This window comes from Chelmon rostratus, chromosome 10 (genome assembly GCF_017976325.1).
Source record: "Chelmon rostratus isolate fCheRos1 chromosome 10, fCheRos1.pri, whole genome shotgun sequence".
NCBI lineage: Eukaryota > Metazoa > Chordata > Actinopteri > Chaetodontiformes > Chaetodontidae > Chelmon > Chelmon rostratus.
In genome coordinates this window covers 13864261-13883128 of record NC_055667.1, presented here as the reverse complement: position 1 = coordinate 13883128, position 18868 = coordinate 13864261, and the positions used below count along the sequence as shown (strand labels likewise).

Below are 18868 nucleotides of genomic sequence, written 5' to 3'. Positions count from 1 at the left end.
TGGCTCAATAACAAGCAGAACAGCTTCACCACAATCAGTGTTTACAATCTGTATTTACTGTCACATAACACTGTCCACAGAACACTAATGCCCCAAAGTCAATGGAGGAATTAAAATTCAAATCGAAACTCTGATAACAATCTTCCTGGTAACGGCTCTTGCTTCCTGAGTTAAACTTCACTGAGCTAAATTGTACTCACAGTGCATTGATTAAGCTGGTTCACAGAGCCAACATCTCATCAGTGGTCTCTGTTTACGTTAAGTGCTGCTCACATGAATTTTAGAGTGATGCTGTCAATAATAATCTATAACCCTAAGCAGCTGACGCCCAGTGTAAAAATGTGAACAGTGCTGAATGCAATGAAAGGTATATCTATAGGCTCTGACTCAGTTTCCTGATGTAGCTAATACATGCCTGGCATTGTTAGTCTGCTTATGTCGCCTACCTATTACACTCTTGGCAAAGGAGGTCCGCATTAGAGTGGCCAGTCCCAGGTCCCCTATCTTGACTGAGCCTGTGGGGCCCGTTATGAAGATGTTGTCACACTTCAGGTCCCGGTGGACTATTGGAGGAGTCCTGGTGTGAAGGAAGTGAAGTCCCTTCAGGATTTGCCTACACCAGCTCCTCAGGACCTTGGGTTTCATGACCTTAAAGCGCTTCAAGTAGCTGTGCAGAGAGAGCAAGAGCACAATTTTGTCGTCAAACTTGGAAAAATGCTGTAATCAACCACTGATAGATAGCTAGATGATCCCTATGAGAGACAAAACAATACTATAAATCCAATGCATCATGATCATCTGACATGTAACTTGAATCATGTCCAAAAAGGAGCAGGAGGAAGCATAAGCTAATCAAAGTATGTTCAGTATAACTTAATCAAAATGAAAAGAAAGTCTCCCACCAGTGCTCCTTACTGAAGCTTTGAGCCATGTTATTGTTTTTAGTGGTTTTTCTCGGGGGAAGATTGAGCTTCACTGCCAAATGTTTACTGAACAATGGAGCCATGTGCTGATATTTGCTAACTACGAAGGCAGGAGCACAGCTATCAGTTTGCGCTGTAGCAAAAACGAACACAGCAACAGATGACATCAGTCTGAGAAACTTCAATGCATTTTCTAGACCTTTCTTGGCCTGAAAAAACAACCAAACGAAATGACATAATAATAGTGAGCTGTTATTAAAGATCAATAGATATGAGGAGATGGTGCTAACGTTTTAAGTGTTCCCGAAGTCATGAGTTCGGTGACCAGTACGATGCACTTCTTCCCGCGGAGCACAGACTCCCAGGAGTCATAGAAGCGGACTATGTTGGGGTGCTGGAGTCCCTTCAGCATCTCGGCCTCCTCCTTGAAGCGTTGCTGCTCCGCCTTTGTCAGCTTGCGGTCCTGAGGTGAGAGGCAAAACCCGAGATACATGGCATGAATGTGAACATTTGCTACCCCAGAGCTTTTCCTATATACTGGCTGGCAATTCAAAAACACTGTTACATTTTACTTCCATATGCCGTACAAACAGCCTGAGGCTACCTGACACAACACACCCATGACTGTGCACTAACACCGATTGCCACTAGATGGTACTAGCAACAAAGAGTTACAGCAGTGCTGAGACAACACCCAAGCCGGAGCTTTATAAAACACATTTGTACTGCATCTGCCACACATCCCCAGTATGGCGGACAGAATGGAAGCAGCAGAAATCTACTTCACTGGCACGGGCAGCATCCCACAGGAACTGAGACAGCCATTGACTAATCCCTCTGTTCAACACTGGTGCACAGGTTATTTATAAAACCTAAGACTCACATGTTATTCAGTGAAGGTTCTCTGTTCTGCAGTTAAAAAAAAAATCTTCCATTATGTCTTGTATTACTTGTGTGTTCATGTGTATTCTTCTGTTTCTTCTATTCTCTTGAACCCTTGGTGCCATCACCAATGACATCTGCTGTATTCAGATAAAAAAAAGCAAATATCTTTAAATTGCCTGAATATCAAGTCAACAGGACATAGTGTTTCTGAATATGCCAGTGATGTGATGGTGATATAAAGTAAAAGAATCAAACATGGTGCTCACAATCAAAGCTTTTTACACTAGCAGAAATCCTGACTGGTCAGTGTGAATTTGTAGACTGTTGTTATCTGCCATTTCCATGTGTACAAATAACAAAGCATTTCAAGTTTGTAGTCTTTTGACCTTTGTTGACCTTGTGACTTGCTGTTTGTGGGCATTATACGATGGTACTGAAAAGTTTGAATGGAAAGTACATTTAAAAAGTTAATTGTTTTGCGTTTGTATTAACAGTCAACCTTTATCCATTTATGTAAAAGCAAAAGAAAAAACAAAACAGATTGTTGGACTTAATGTCTGCGGGGGAGTCGGATGGCAGCCATTGTCGTGTCACAAACAGACCTCACTATAAATAGAAGTCATCATAACACTGGCTTTCCACTGATCGATTCTATTGATGTTCAGCTTTTTGCTTTACAAAGCTCTCCAAATGGAGGCGGTGTACTGAAGACATTTGGATGCAAATAAACAGATTTTCATGTAATGCAGTTTCCCCATCCCTACATCTATATTTATATCACTGTGTGCCTTTGCTTCTCTTTCCCCTGTGTCTGTGCTTCATCTCTTCATATGTTGTTTGCACTCTGCGTCTTTACTGGTTCAGTGTCCTTTTCTGGAAGTACTGGTGGGGGCAAATCCTCCGCCCCTCTCCTCTCAACAGGGAAGCTGCATCAACAAAAGGACTGCTCCTCGTTGCACTATTATGGCTAAGAATGAGTTGCCTAGCGTAGGTCTACCCATGTGCTGTCAACCACCTCATATTATTTGCGTGTATGGTTATGCAGTTGTGTGTGTACCTGACTGTGAACAGGTGCCTAACCATGCTATGGTCCCAGTGCTGCCTGTCTCTGTCATATCTCTACCCTTATCTACATGTGTCTTCTTTCTGATGTGCTTTATTTTGTCAGGGAGCACTGCCTCTGTCCTCAGTCAGAGCATCACTCTGCCTCACTGTCTGGCACAGTGTGAGACAGAGTGCTTGCCCGTGTCCCTGTCTGCTGCCTCCTCAGCATTTATTGTGTCTCCCTCTGAGTGTTGCACCAGACAGCCTTAGGGTCGGCAAAGGTTGAAAACAGTTCAGTTAGTGAGATTGTGTCTAGACAAGCTCACACAAACCCACTCTCTATGTGCATAGCCACTCACACACACACCCATACACACCCATATTCACACAAACAGAAGCACAACAACAACAACAAAAACATCTGTACCAAAAAGGCAATACCTGCTTTTCAGGTATGTCACACTCCTCTTTCCACTGCCAAGACTGCATAGCACTCCCACGTACAATTACTGCTGTTAGGAGGCCTCACTCACAGTGACTTATGTGATAACTTTAAGTGAACACTACGCAATAAACTCTTGAAAATGATGGTAATAATCTGGAATTGTATGCTACAGCATATTGGTCCAACTTTGGTATAACAGCAAGTCATAAAACAGATTTGACAAACCAAATGGCACACCAGAGGAGAAAAAGAGACAGAACTGTGTCTCAACCATCAGATAAATGGAAATGGGGAAGCAATGGAGAAACAAACAGAAAGTCTGGTAGAAAGGGCAGACCAGGAGACCATGACACAGCCCTGTGGTGACTGGCCGACTGTTTCTTCCTCTAAATTGACCTGATTGTTCTCCATTTCTGCGACCAAAGTAAATACTCTCACATATAAGCAGATAGTAATATAGGCAGAATGTATATGCGTGTGTAAAAACAGAAACGCTGTTAATGAGTGGATCGGGATCACCTAACAAAATCAGGAAACTCTTACAATACAGGAACCCATATAGCCTCAACAAATATTGAACATTTCCCAAATGGGTATCTGTAAATAGTTCTATAATACTTTGAGTGATTGCTCCTGTTATTCCAGTGACACCTGCATAGTCAGTTTGGTCATGTAATGTTGTTGTCACATGGCACCTTAGTGACAGGGGCCTAAGTATTATAACTTGGTAAACAGAGTAAGACCTAAGACCTAGTTGTACACCGTGAGATTTTTTTGGATCAGACATCTGGTAGAGCAGAAGGTCAGGCTGCAGGTTAAGTAGCCTCATAAAACAGGAAATGGAGAGGACATGGCTTACTGGGCACATTTGGTAGGGGCTGGGGTCATGGGGCATGAATGTCAAAGCACTTGAGCACTAAAACATCTATTTTGGCAAACACTGCACGAGTGTCAGGTATCATACAGACTACAGAAGATGAACTGGCGTACGTCGTTACACTATGGAGGAGTGTTTCTCAGCTACAGTGGCAGAAACAGGGCTGTTTTATGGCCCCATCAACAAATAGGGGAGCATTCTTCTTGCTGTACATTGATATTTGTGCATTTATGAGGGTGTATGTAGCGTGTATGGCCCTGCAGTGTGGGAGTAAGCATGTCAGTGTTTGAAAATCCAAGGTGGCGGGTGGCTAGGATTAGATTACTGTAAGCTACAACAGCTCAGACTAACAAGATAAATTGCTGTAAAAGGGCTGGCCCTCACGCTGGATTAGAATCCCAGGCCAGGGGGCCAAGTTCACTAACCTTCATACAGCCTTCAGCCAAAGCACTAGACACTCCCTTTAAGGTGACCAATTATTGGCAAAAGGTCTTCATATCTCTATGAGTTAAAGCAACGGTACCTGTGTTGTACAATGGCAGAGGCAGTGCCATAACGTCCAGTTGGCCAACTGGAAAAATCCACAGCCATTAAAGAGCCAGAACATCTGTCTTATGGTGGATCCAGGAAACCACACTTTAATTAAGGTTTTTGTTTTATGTCATATTGTCACTATAAATAATACTGCTCGTCACACAGAAAAGTGTGCAAAGTTTTATTAATGGACATCAATTCTACCTTTCAAATCTATCTTACTGTAAGATCTGACTCAGAGAGCTTCCCGTTTGCAGCATTCCCTTTTCCATATGTCTCAGATAATAATCACACAGGGTTGGTATGGGGCGATATGGCCAAAATCTTCTATTATGGTATATATTTCTTGCCACTCTCTTCTTCTGCGGCGGTCGCCAAACAAGCTTAGAGGTGCATTAGCGCCACCAACTGTCGCTCCAGTGGGACTACTATGCGAGGCAGCTGGATTCGCGAGAATCACAAGATCACGCAAGCCCTGGTTTGCTACATAGTCCGTCCCATATACACAGTACATCAGAGGCACTAAAGGATAGCTCCCATGGTGGAAAAGGTCTTGCAAAATCTCTACCTGTGGACACATTTCTGCCATTGCACGGTATATACTGTCACATCTAACCCTCATCTTGTTAGAATTATTTGATCATAAGTGCTTCAGATTTATTCAATTCTGATTAGGCTATAGAGTTAATGCCAGTGTTTTGTGGTAATGTCTCAAATATTCGATAGAAATTGAATCTCAGTGGCTGGTTAGGTAATGTGGCCACAGCCTCAGGGACACTTGCCAACTGTCAGTGCCCTAGTTGAGCATCCATCGGGTCAGTTCGGTTGGATTGATTCCATCCCAGTCTAGTCAGCCCGTTTGATTCAGCCTATTCTAATTTTAGTCACGCATCAATAGCCTGCCATTGTTTTACCTGGCCTAACCCAACTGGTTTTTCATGATCAGAAAGATCACCTCCAACTCTTCCCATGTGCTGTTGCTATTTGTTACATTTAGCCAAAGAATTACAAGCAGAAAAAACACCTTTTGTTCAGAAGTCTTTTTTGCACATAAAATTGTTCTCTAGAATACTTCCATCAGAGGCAGTCAGCTGGCGGCGACCAGAGATGATCTCTCAGCTGTGTGAATGGCTCAATTATCGCATAATTTGTCGAAATGAGGGTCTCGACTGTATATAGGTGAGCAAGGGCTCTAGAGTCTGTTTCACAGGGGCTGTACGCTGAACAATAATATTAATGTTAGCCATGTCAAAGTCCAAGTTCTCGGATGGCCTTAATAAGGATCAGCTGTTTTACTAAGAATCATAGCACGATGTTTGTGGCAGGAAACTCAAAGCTCAAAGCTGGCATTTATCAGCAGGCATAAATCCAAAAGGCTCAATAAAACACATGTTAAATCAAGTGTATCAAATATTTAAGGTGGTCATCATCATCATGGCAACCTTCAGTACTGCAGACCTGACTGTTGCTCTAGTGTTTGTAGTCCTGTGAGTGGGGCTTGGCTGGGCTGAGCTGATTTGAGCTGGACCAGTCTGGGATGACTGGGTTGAACCAGTCTGGTTTCTGCTGCCCGAGTTATGCTGTCTGTGCAGGGTTTTTGTTCCAGCCTTACAGGCACCCACTGTAATTAACTCCCCTGGATCACTCTGCATGCTCACTCACTCAGACAAAAAGTGATAGAGGGAGAGATGGAGGGAGGGTGAGAGAGGACGAGAGAGAGAGGGGTGACAGGCAGACACATACAGTGGCATATGTTGACACAGACGTACAGAGAGCAACAGCTTGAACACAGAAACGTAATACATGCACAAGTCACATACATATATCCACTTAGGGTGACGGACGGCAAAATTAGGACTGAAGGTGTAGTAAAGGAGACATATAGCTCTGCCCTTTCAGGCGTGGAATTCCCAGGGAAAGGCAGAGGAAAGAAGAGAGATGGTGTCCGCACTGTGAACTTTAATTACACAGTCTTTCAAGCTGCATTTGGACAGCTAATCCCCTGGCTTCCCTCTCTTTGTGGACATAGGAGGAGAGGAGCTAGGTGCTCCCAGGCTGCGGTCTCACAGGATAGTGGCAACGGCATCAAGTGGTGCCCCAGCAAATCATGTACAGGCTGTTTATCCTCCCATCCCATTCAGTGCCGTCAAATTGGGAGTGTTGCACAAACTGTCAATAGTCTTACAGCATTATGATACATGGACAGAATGTCCTCAGGGCCTGTTGTTTGATTACTGGGGCCTGCGCTTATAATTGGAAATGACTACTGTTTAAATTGAAAAATTGCAAGAACGTTGAATCATCTTATTAAACCTAATTTGTTTGTCTTGTACCATCTTTGCATCTAACACCAGTAGGACACATTAATGCTTGCATCAAGCCTGTCATCATTAACACAGAAAGCCGATTTCTATCTAATTACTATCATCCATTCTAATGCCACCATAGTCAGTGTAAAAGATGGACATAGCCACCTTGACGTCACTGCTGGGCTGCTACTTGAAGCCTCAACTTTGGCATTGTGGCCATCGCCATCTTTTATTCTGGAACCAGAAGTGACCATATTTGGATGAGAGGGTGGGGCTGGGGAAGACATGCATTGCTGCACTTCTTTCCTGATTGGATCTGACTGAAAACCCAATGCCATGGTAGCTACTTGTAAAATCACAAGATAGGCACTAAAGCTTACGCTGCTTTATCAACGATTTTTCTCTAAATGGAAGCATAATTTACAAAATGAACATCAAGCTGTATTGAAGAAGACTTGAAACTAGCAATCGGGATGGTAAACTTGTAAAAAGAGTGTTTACTCCAGTAATAAATAAAGTGAGTAGTGGTGTCATTTTCTCATAGGCTTACACACAGTCACACTTCTTTTTGCAACCACTGGAGTCGCCCCCTATTGGCCATTAGAAAGAATGCAGTTTAAAGCACTTCCACATTGGCTTCGCATTTCAGACCCGGAAGCACTGTCTTGAATGCAGCTTGCATTGAAACTGTGTCGCTTTACTCAGGTGGAGTAAATAGGGCGGATCATGTGACCTGAGCGACTAGAATGTTGCACTGAATGTGGCACTGGATCCATCTATAGGCGTGTGACCAGGCCACTGTGTACTGTCTGTGTTTGTGTGTCTGCCTGCATGCAGTAAGTTAGCGTTAGCTACATGAATGCTCTCTGGGAGGGATGCCATGGTAATCCTCCCCCCCGTCTCTCTCCCTTCGACTCATCATCACCTCCTGTGTGTCCCTCTCTCCATTCTCACACTTAGCCTTTTCCCCTTCTCCTGGCTGTTGCTCTGTGTCAAAATCTCAGTTTGTTTTTCTCTAAAAGGCTGTCTGCCTATCTGTTTCAAATCTTGTTAGACTATAAAATATGCAAGGTCTTTCTAATTGTCTCAGTGATAATCAGTAATAACCAGTAAAACCAGTCCCTAAGATTTACTTTGACCCAATGCATTTGTGGAGACAAACTTGGATATCACAGATTCAATATATGCACAAATCAGCATAAGCCTACTGTTTTTTTAATTTTCAAAAATGCTTTACCAGTTGGGATTTGTTCACACTCCTGAGCCAAGGCAAAGTACAGGGTGGTGTCATGAAAGAATGCTGTCTGCTGGCAAGATATATCAATTATAACATAACTATTCAAGGTGAAACAGGAAAGCTTCGTAGGTCTCTTGAATAAAAGACTACATCAAGTATTTAAGTAGGACTGAACAGAAGCTGTGGCAGTGTGATACACCGAGCAGCAGAGCCCACCTGCTGATGTGAAGCTGATTCACTAGGTGTTAGAATAAAAACAGAAAAGGTAATGGGGCATGCCTGCTGCTTGTTAGTCCAACAGACAGAGCCTGATCTCAAGGATTAGTCAAGGCTCTTGTTTTGGAATTAGCTCCAAACCAAACACATGACTGACTTTTCTCACACAAAGCCAGCAGTCAAATCAGATGGCTTACCATAACACTGCTCTCTATTGTGGGGCCAAGAGTCGGAGGGATGCGTTTCTTCTCTCCTCCACAAGTCCGTCTCCCACCACATTGAACTCACACCAAGTAACAATGTTTCTCATTACTTCCCAGCATGTCTACAATATGCAAAGCCTTTGACAGTACTTACAGTGTTAGACATTTATCAAATTTCATTATCTTCCTCCCACTGCAGTGTCAATGCAGAGGACAAAGTGTGTCTTACAGTGATGTTTGCCGCTGTTACATCGACATTTGTTCGTGTTCCTATTTGCTCTGTGTTTAGAAAATACATCCCATTCTGAGCTTATCTATACCTCATTACATTACACAATAGACAAGAGTAGGCTGTGACATGCTGTACCCCCACGCATGTTAAACTAGCCTAATTAGCAACAAAATGTCACCGTATGCTTTATAATCAGAACACTAACTTCTCATTTTAAAACTTGTTTACATGTTGACTGCTTGATTAGTGAAGTAAACAGCAATTTCCATAAAATAACAAAGCAGAGTGAACAACCACCTTCTGGACATTTCTTCTCACGAGCTGTGAGGAGTCCCATGCCTGATTTAAAACACTACACCTAAAATCTATAGTGTCATTAATGCAATGCATTTCACTTGTCATGAATGAATGAGTCTCATTCAGGCTCATGCAGAAAATGCTGTTTCTGATAGGACACCCTATCACAACAATAAGAGGCACTGACAGCCCATGATTCTATTATTTATAACAGCCCTAGAAAAGGCAAAGCCTCCACTTTCACTTTGTGCTGTCACTCAACTACAAGTGATGCTCCTCCCTCTCACCCCGGTCTCCACTGAACTGCAGTCTCGCAGTATGAATAGCAAGCAGACAACGTGCTGAGATTTCCAGATTTCAGGAGGAAGAGCTCCTGGGACAAATCTAATACGATTCACTTCAAAAGACAACACTGGGCTGAAAGCGCTCCAGAGCACACTAATTGGTAATATTACTTGTTGACATAAAGTATTTCCTTTTACTTCTCTGGGTTGTGTACACATTCTGGATTTTTCAAGTGCATTGTTTATTTTGGGTTTATTTTATCTTGCAGTTAATTGTGGCAGGTAATGCAGAAATTCTAATTATGGAGTGAAAAGAAAGGAGAGCAGTTCGTCTTACCTGAAGTTCACACCAAGCCACCTCCACCCAAGTCTCCGTGTCCAGGCCTTTATACACAGTCTTGAAGGCTCCTCTGCCCAGTTCAATGTCAAACTTGAGGAACCTGCCTCCAGGAGACGTGGCCACAGCCTTCATCTCCGCCTCCTCCTCCTGCTCGCGGTCCCTCTCCTTTCCCCTCTGGGTGGGCGTAGAGGAAGAAGCATCCTTGCCAGCCTCCTGGCTAGAGCTGGGACAGGATGGGTCATGGCCCAGGGCAGCACAGGATGAAGCAACCCCTTGCTGCTGGGCACTGCTGGTGAAGACTGAGTCTGAGGAGCGCAGCTCCAGGTGGGGGGCACTGTGGGGCGCCTCTGGGGGCACCGCCACCTCATCGTCCTCCTCGCAAATCTCCACACTCTTCCTGAAGAAGCGCTTCTCCCTCCTCAGTCGTTTCTGGCCAGTGTCGACTGGTAAGGAGGGCGTGGAGAATGAAATGGGCCTGACAGGGTTCTCCTCACCCGCCTGGCTGGCTTCCCCTCCTCCTCCTCCTTGGGTTCCCCCATCCTCTCCTCCTGCTCTCCTCTCCTTAGTCTGGGAGGAGGGGAAGTCCGAGGGGGTGCTGTGTGTCCTCTCCCTCTGTGGGTCAGCCCTGCCCTCCCGCTCCGTGTCCTCCTCCCTTTGTCCATCAGGTTTCTCCGAGGAGTCCTCGGTGCCTGTGGGCTCTCCTGGGTCGGTAGCCATGGGAAATGGCCTTTCCCACTCCTCCTAGACCTCCTCCTCCTCCTCCTCCTCCAAACCTTTGCTCCTCCGTCAGTCCCCGTCTCTCTCTCTTTCTGTGGTCACCCACTCACCCCTTCTAGTCCGTCAGGCTGTTCTTCCAGTGCGGCAGGTGACTAAAGGCCGTCCTTGATCAAACCCTCTCCCACTTTTCTTCCGCTCTCTGTCTCCTTGTCTCCTTTTATTCACAGTAACACAGGAGGGTGAGACCACAGCTGTTAGAGAACAGTTTCTGTCCTCACTTTCCTCCTCACCATTTCCTACATTTTCTTTAGGGCCCACTAAGGTGCAGTACTAATCAAAGAAAACCACACGTCTCCCAGCTCTTACAAACACACACTAAACCAGGAGATTTTTCAAGCCTGCTGGGAAAGCTGCAGTGTTTTTCTTTCAAACTCTGTGTGAATATCTTCAAGTAAACCCTGCAAGACAAAAACAAAACAATGCATTAATATTCAGAGAGTAAGGGGAAAGAATTATTGTCATGTTGTTGCCATATTTAGCTCTCTTAAGAAGAATACAGGTGGCATCCTATTTGTATTTAATGAGACACATTACAATATGAATGTCAGAGGGTACCCTATAATTTACAACAGGGGTGCCAAAACTGAAACTTAATGGTCAGCCATGGGCCAAAAGCAAACATCTTTTACATTGCGTTGTTAAAATGAAAATGGTACAAGGATTCTTGTGCAAAGTGACACTGGCCGCTGTGTTCAGATTATGAAAAATAATGAATAATTAGGGATCCTATGCATATTCAAATATCCTTTTCTACCTCATCAACTTAATAAATTGCCAAAACAGCATAAACAACGATTCAAATCACAGTTTTTTTTATTAATATTTAACTGGTCAGCCCCTGATTTAGAGGGACAAAATAGACCAACATCAAATGCCGTATCTGGTAAAAAATTGAAATCTATATCCAATCTGGTCACAGAGCAAAACCTGAATGTAAATAATTTCAGGTGGCAGTAATCATCATAAATCAGCCTCAGACTCATAAATCACAGTTCTGTGAGTTGTTGAGTTAGGAGAAACTTTGTGTAACACTGTCTATGAAAAGTTCATAATCATATGGGCCCTCTTGTAAATGTGGTAAATGTAATACATTATGCTATTCATTTCTTTGTATAAAACACACTGTGTCAGTTTGTTGTGCTGTGTGTTGCAGAACTGATGTGTAAGCTACTCTGTGACCAGATACATTATATGCCTTCTTCTCTCAGTTTTTTCTTACTGAATATTCATTTCTCACCTGAAATGCTTTCATTTTTCAGGCATTTTTCAAGCAGTTTTGTTGAATAATGCATCTTTTGGTGTTTTCATGGCACAGAATAAACGTATACTCAGTAATTAGAGGTTTAGAGGTAGATTTCTCTTTCAGCCTTCTTGCTTCCTCGCTCTCTAAATTTGAACAGCAACCCATATTTTATTGGAAGGAACATATTTCATTTTGTCCTGTTGTGTACAGATGCCAGCACATTGTACAGACTGCGTTTACCCCTACCCGAACACAAGAGATCTGAACACAACACGAACTAGACTACTTCCTGATGTGGTCAGGCAGATCCGGCAGATCAGGCAGACACATTCACACCTTCCACTGACACGTGTTTTTCCTTATAACCTCTCCGGTTACAGATCACATGCTGTAAATGGGTCAAAGAAACACAGTCACAGAAAATCCTAATAGTTCCTTTGTAAGGTAACGGACCATCAGAGTAGCCCAGTATGTCTGTGTAAACATATGTGTAAATTGGACAGGACTGGATATGAAATGCTCAAACATTCTGCTAAGAAGATGAGTTGTTACTGATTCAACAGCTCTTTCTGATAAGGCCAGCTGCTGCTAATTCATGTAAAGAGACACCATATTTCCCTTGAGAATGTAAATTGCTGATTGCCTGTAAGACTTCATCAAACATTAAAGAGAACCTAATGTGAGTAGATTTTGAAGATCTCCATAATTGGTACAATGTTTCCAGCTATCAAATACAGGGTAAAACTTCAGAAAGTAGACGTGTCCCTAGATGGTCTTTTTCCACAGCCGCTTGCCAAAGTGACCTGAGGTAATTAATTGGACAATGTTAATTCAAACTCAGTGGTGAACTCTGGCAGCCCAGCCCGTATATGGTAAAAACATCCCCAAACCGGTATAAGAGAACAACCATTTAATCTGCTTAATCCGTCAAACAAAAGCTTCATCTTTGTTATGGGCTAAACTTCGACATTCAAACCACAGAGTCCTCAAAGAAAATCCAGCTAGCCTGATCGAGAATTACACAAGGCTTCATCAATCATGAAGTGCGCGTTTATCAGCATCTTGTGACTTAAGTTGTGTTCAACGGTTCCATTAGTCAACAGAAAGCTGCAGTTAGGAGGATGCGATACTAACCATTAAATATGGATGATGAACTATGGGCCGGGTGAATGTGAATAATTCATACGAAGAGGGACTGTCGAACTATGCTGGAGTAACTACCACGTATCTGCAACAAAGGGCTCATAAATATACACGACTATGATTATGATTATCATCAGCGCAGGCATCAGCCGACAGTATTGCTCAGAGTACGGCCAGTCAACCGTTCAGGCGGGGTGATAGTACAGAGTTTTAAAGTGGCCCTCAGCGTTATCCTCTGCCAGCAGAAGGTGAAACTGGACACAGCAGGTTTCCTCTGACACGGCAATATCCCTGCAACGCTGTAACTCATTCACTGTTTGGGTTTGTGTGTATGTGTGTGCGAGTGTGTGCATACCGCCGGGCATCTTTCCCAAGACATCTCCACTTTTCTATCACTCTCCATTTGACCCTGGGTATTATATCTCCTCCGCCATCTGACAGCCAGCGATCTCTGAGTGGCTGCATCAGAGCTGTTTCATCAAGACAACAGCCAGCCTGAAGTTACTCTGGAGACGCTATCTAAGAGGCAGTGTTGGACTACCAGCTACGGATGCAATAAAGCCCAAAGTCACCATTTGTGATCAAGCACCTGAACTTACAGGAAGAGAGCGTGCTAATGCATATCAACAACAAAAGGAACAGAACGTGGCTGTCCTGGGAGTGTAACAGTGCGGTAAATGAAAGTAAGAAGTGCAATCCAGGTCAGGGTACTAACACTCTTTGCATATTAGTTTACAACGCGACACATATTACTTTACAACCGAACACGTGGGACTTTTAAGAGCCCCTGGATGCATCTAGTGTTACAGCAGTCTTAGGTATCCACAAGGACCACACGTACAGTCTATCTTGGCCCCTGAAATGAGTTCTGCGCCGACAGATGGACTCAGTCAAAGTCACAGCAACAAGTCTAGACTTTTTCTTCAGTTTTAATGAGCAATTTTAAAGCCCACCGGGAGCACTGGGGGGGCTCGTCTAGTGGCTCCCAGCAGCTATTATCTCTTTTATAACGTGGTCATTAACACTCACATCAAGGCTGTTGTCTCTCCAGGCTCAAAGCAGAGGAGCCTGACAGGCAATGCTAGTAGCTGTCAGTCAAATTAAGGACACAATAGGCTGATATTAGACCAACTGCTAAGAGGCTGCTGAAGAACAAGGAAGAATTCCAGTCCAGCAACATTCCCCAGACACAGGCACGATGTTCCAGGAGACAATTAGCACTGAGCTAGTAGCCTCCGACAACACAATCTCCACCCCTTATACCAGCATGCAGCTTCATGAATTATGATATTATTGACAGAGTTTTATATTTTGTGTGATTTAAAATTGTGAAAGTGACATAAATTTTCTGGAAATCGGAACAGGAGGCCAATTATAAAGAAAACACCCAAATGAGAGTGTGTGTTTTTGGCTAGTCCAGTCAACTACATCCCTGACAAATCAAGGTACTTCACTGTTAGTATGTGAAATCCTCTAAATCCAACGCTACCATGAAGCAGTCCTGCTATTAGGCCTGATCACTGTGCCATCTTGTGCTGGTGGCGTCATTTGGAGGCAGGGTCTACGCAGCTGTGATCGGGGCGTCAAGCTGCGGTGTGGGAGTCCCGCCCACATACCCACCTGACCGCATCGCATCATGACAACACACCCGTTTTTAATTAAAATCTAACTTGTGAGAAAAATTAACCCAATCATCAGCATGATAAGAACTACCTGAAATGACGGAAACTGTCGTCCATCTTTATATACAGTCAGTGGACCTGATACTGTATAAGCTCATGTATTAAAGTGACAGCTAGCTTACGGCTAACGCTTATTTTTATGTTTCATTTAATTTTTTTAATTGACCAATAACTTAGGGATTATAACTGTCTTCGTTTTGATCAAACAGCACTGCAATAAATTGAAGTAATTGAAGGAAAATGTTCTGAGTTCGGGCATACTGTACAACATACTGTAGTGTACAGAGAGACTAAAAAGGTAAAGGCTAACAGGATGTGGGGAGCATAAGTGGGGGGGAAACAACAGGCGATAAAGAGAGGGAAGTTGCCCTTTAAACAGGAGCTTATTCGCCCATGTCCCCAGGGCAAGGAGTTCCCATGAAAGCCACATACCGGACAGAGTTATCACAGTACATCAAACACGTTCAACCCCATCACTGTCTCGCACACCCGTCCAGTCTCCCCTTCCAAACACACACACACACACACAGACAGATACAGATATAAGACACACACCAGCCGGCTAAAACAAACTTTGTGTTTCACTCTCAGGCCCTTTCTTATCTTTTACACACAGACAACAACACGCACATCGAAAGCAAACCCTCACTCGCACCCAAACCCCGTGTCCCCTTTCAATGAAAGAATGCCCAAAGGAATTCCCTGACACCAGCCAAATGACCAAGCAACTGCCCATGTGGGCAAAAGTGGCAAACCGAAACTGAAGACAACAAAAATCAACGTTGCAGCCGAAGCGGTGACTCTCTCGACGGCGGCAGAGCGACTCCAGTGTGTCAAGTTCACACGTCAGAATGATTGTTCATGTTTCTATCAGCGCTCGAGCACATGAGAATGGAACATCTGACGCGCTGCACTCCGCCTGCCCTCCAGGCTTCTGTGAGCCTCTTGCATGGGGGGGAACACCTGCAGCTGCCTAATCATTTTCTGAAATGTGCAGCGAAAATCATTGTGACACCTTTGCTTCATGACCGCCAAAGATGTGATTTCTGTTCCATTCTCGAAACCCAGCCGAAGGCCATGTTTGTTTTTTCGCTGGAACTTTTTTTTTTAATATGTGCGCAAAGTTTTGAGACGAGAAGGAAAAAAACATGACTTCTCTGTTGCACAGCAGCAAACAAAAGTGCACGCACAGAAGTCTCACATCTCCTACACAATCCATAACTTCAAAAGCAACAAATAATATCTCAACCCTATCTGCCCACTGCACTTTTTCCTCCCGCACTTCATGGGGATACACACATTAATCCCCTGGAACCAAACTGCCGCTGGAAAATTAGGCTGGCAGACAAAGGAAGGGCCAGGGGGACTGTGTGTGTGTGCGCGCACACAGACAGCACCGTTTTTTTTGCAATCGAGGGGGACATGTCGATGAAAAGAGTGAATAAAAAGTGGCGAGGGGGACAGGAAGGGATTGTCGTTGGTGGGAGCAGGCGGACAGCAGAGTTTCAAACAGAGAGAGAGAGAGAGTGAGGGAAGGAGAGATGGAGCGAGGGGGGCCGGCGAGTAGAAGGGGTGGGAAAAATGTGTGTGTGAAAGAGAACAAGAGGGAGATAAAGAGAGGGGGGTGGCACAGACAAAAAGGGGGTTGGGGGGGATTTTGCCTGATAAAATATGTGCCAATGTTTGTGTGAATGAAAGCAGTGACTATAGCTAAATTTTTACTCGAACAAAAGCAGCTACAGTTGTGCGTGGAGAGGGGAGGAAGAGGAAGAGGAAGAGGAGAGGAATAGGAAGAGGAGAGGAAGAGGAGAGGAAGAGGAGGAATGCTTTTAGTGGTGGGAAAAGACTGAAAAGACGAGGTGATTACATTAGCATTGGAATAGTTTCCGCTGGTGTGTCCAGTGTCACAGCGAGATTGGGTGCAGAGGGCTGAGGGAGAGCAGAAAGAAGGACTGTTTCACTGTAAACCTGTTAATCTGCTCTGGCTGCACTCTACCAGCGCCCCCACCCCCACTAAAAAAAGACAGTTTTATAAGAGGAGATCAGACGATGAATCGATTTGGTGATCAACAGAACGTTAACAATCGACTATTCTGTCGATTTTGTTGCTAAACGGTCATTTTTTTCAAGGAAAAATGCCAAATGCTCCATAATCATAGCATCTCTATTGCCATGACTTGCTACTTCTTGTCTTATGTTACAGTTAAGTGCATATATTTTGGTTTCGGACCATTGGCTAGACAAACGAGCAATATGAAAGTGTTACTCTGGGCTTCAGGAAGGAGTGATGGACATTTTCCACTATTTGCTGCAAATTTCTTGCTACTGTGCAAAGTAAACAAAAAGGTTGTTTAGGACAGGTGTCTCGATGTTTGGTAGGTGAACTCCAACATTTTTGAAATTTAGGTTCTTGGAGAGAACAGGAGAGTTCGCTCTGTAGCTAAGTCTTGATCCTCAGTTTTGCAACACAATGTCAGGCTCAACCCTTGATTTACTAAGACAGGTGGACAAATTTATATATATAAATAAAAGGTGTTTGAACTTAGCTGGTTGAGTAATGGAATACCCCTCAGTCCTGCAGATCAACTCCAAACCAAATTAAAACCAATACCCCGCCTGTAATGTTTCACCACATGATTAATGCAGCACTTGAATCGAACCAGTCTTTTTCCAAATCCAGCATTAGTCCCACAGAGATTTAAAGGGGAGATGGAGGCTGAGTGATGTGGGGAGACGGGATAGAGGTAGCACAAGGTCTGAGAGCCGCTGGCCAACATTCAAATGGGCTCCATGTCAAGCAGCAACTGTTCTGAAGATCACAGGTCCACATCTGAACTCTGCAGCTCAGCTGTTGACCCCGACGGCAGGTAAAAACACAGGCCGTGTTTGTTCAGTCAGGCCGTGTCTAACAGACTGCTGTCCTACAGCCACACCAGGACACGTCACTGTAAGTGGCAGGTGTAAACCTTCAAAGAGCTGACTTTGTGCTGCTGTTCAAATGCACTGAAAAACAGGAGGCGGTCTGGCTCAGGCTGTGATTGGGTGGAACAATTACAATTAATTACAGGGTTCAAGACAGGCACTATGCAATAAAGGGAAGTGAGAACACTATAAATTCAACTCACAAGGTAATGTATTAAAGAGCAGATCTTAAAAATCACCCCGGAAAAGAAAAAAAGCGTCATTCATCTAAATCCAGCAGAGTAATTTAAGAGCAGTGTACGTGCAACAGAGCAAGAAAAGATAATGTTAATTAAAACTGCTCTGACTACTCCTCCTACTCAATTATCGCACGAGGCGGCTCAGCACATGTTGCTTCCCTGCGCTTCTTCAGACTAGGGGGCGTTTTGAAATCTGATGGAAAATATCAAATGCTGGCCACTAGAGTCAAACACACGACGATTGTTCTCTTCCCATTAGGGAAACTCAAGGCTGAAAACACAACAAGGACTTTTGTCCAATCCAGGTCAAGCATGGGAGAGTGGAGTGTAGGTAGCACACACACAGTACTGTTCACTCACTGAGAGCGACAGACACAGAGAATATGTGTTATCTAACCCCCCCTTTTTTGTTCCCTCGCTTTTATTCCCCTCAGCGAGCAGAACCAAAGGATTCCTCTAATCCAGGTGAGAGAAAGGCTCCTTAATCAGCCAATGATGAATCGGGATTACATGTTACTAAAGTAGCTTACTACCCCTGGAGGTCATATCAACAACTGAGCCCTTTTTACTCCTGTAAATGCTCTCTGAGCGTTTAGGGATGATGGAGTGCTCAGAGATCAGCAAAGTGTTGATTTGAGTAGTTCAGCGGCCGGAGAAGAAGAGCATCCCACCTTATGTTTTGAGTGCACCACTATCACCCCCAGGGGGCTATCAGATGCAATGTTTTGATATGTAACTATAAAATACTCATACAGCAGTGAAGAAGGGGATGCTCTGATGTTCGCGTGACACTGTGATTCATTTTCAGGATGATTTTAGTTGTCCAACATGCCTGTTGTGCAATTTGCTTAGAGCAAAGAGCCCATGATGTGCAGCAGACATTGGCTCTGGAGCAAAACGCAATTAATGTATGTTATTTATAGGCTACAGCATACATGACACAGTGATGCCTGGATGTGCAAGCTGCATGAAGTGCAGCCATTGGCTAGCTGGTAGTTCAGCTGACTTCAGAAACGCCATGCAAACGGGGAAAGAC

General features: G+C 44.0%; 1 protein-coding gene across 5 annotated transcripts in view; it reads right to left on the bottom strand.

Moving 5' to 3' along the window:
- si:dkey-151g10.3 (serine/threonine-protein kinase WNK3) overlaps nt 1-18868 on the bottom strand; it is a 38216-nt gene that overhangs the window by 18465 nt on the left and 883 nt on the right. For all 5 annotated transcript variants that reach the window (XM_041945475.1, XM_041945479.1, XM_041945480.1 and 2 more), the window contains exons 2-4: nt 9824-11001; nt 1214-1386; nt 447-667 (exon numbers count right to left, since the gene is read on the bottom strand). In XM_041945475.1, the coding sequence (XP_041801409.1) occupies nt 447-667; nt 1214-1386; nt 9824-10543 (1114 nt within the window). In that variant the 5' untranslated portion in view covers nt 10544-11001. The remainder of the gene's footprint in view (nt 1-446; nt 668-1213; nt 1387-9823; nt 11002-18868) is intronic.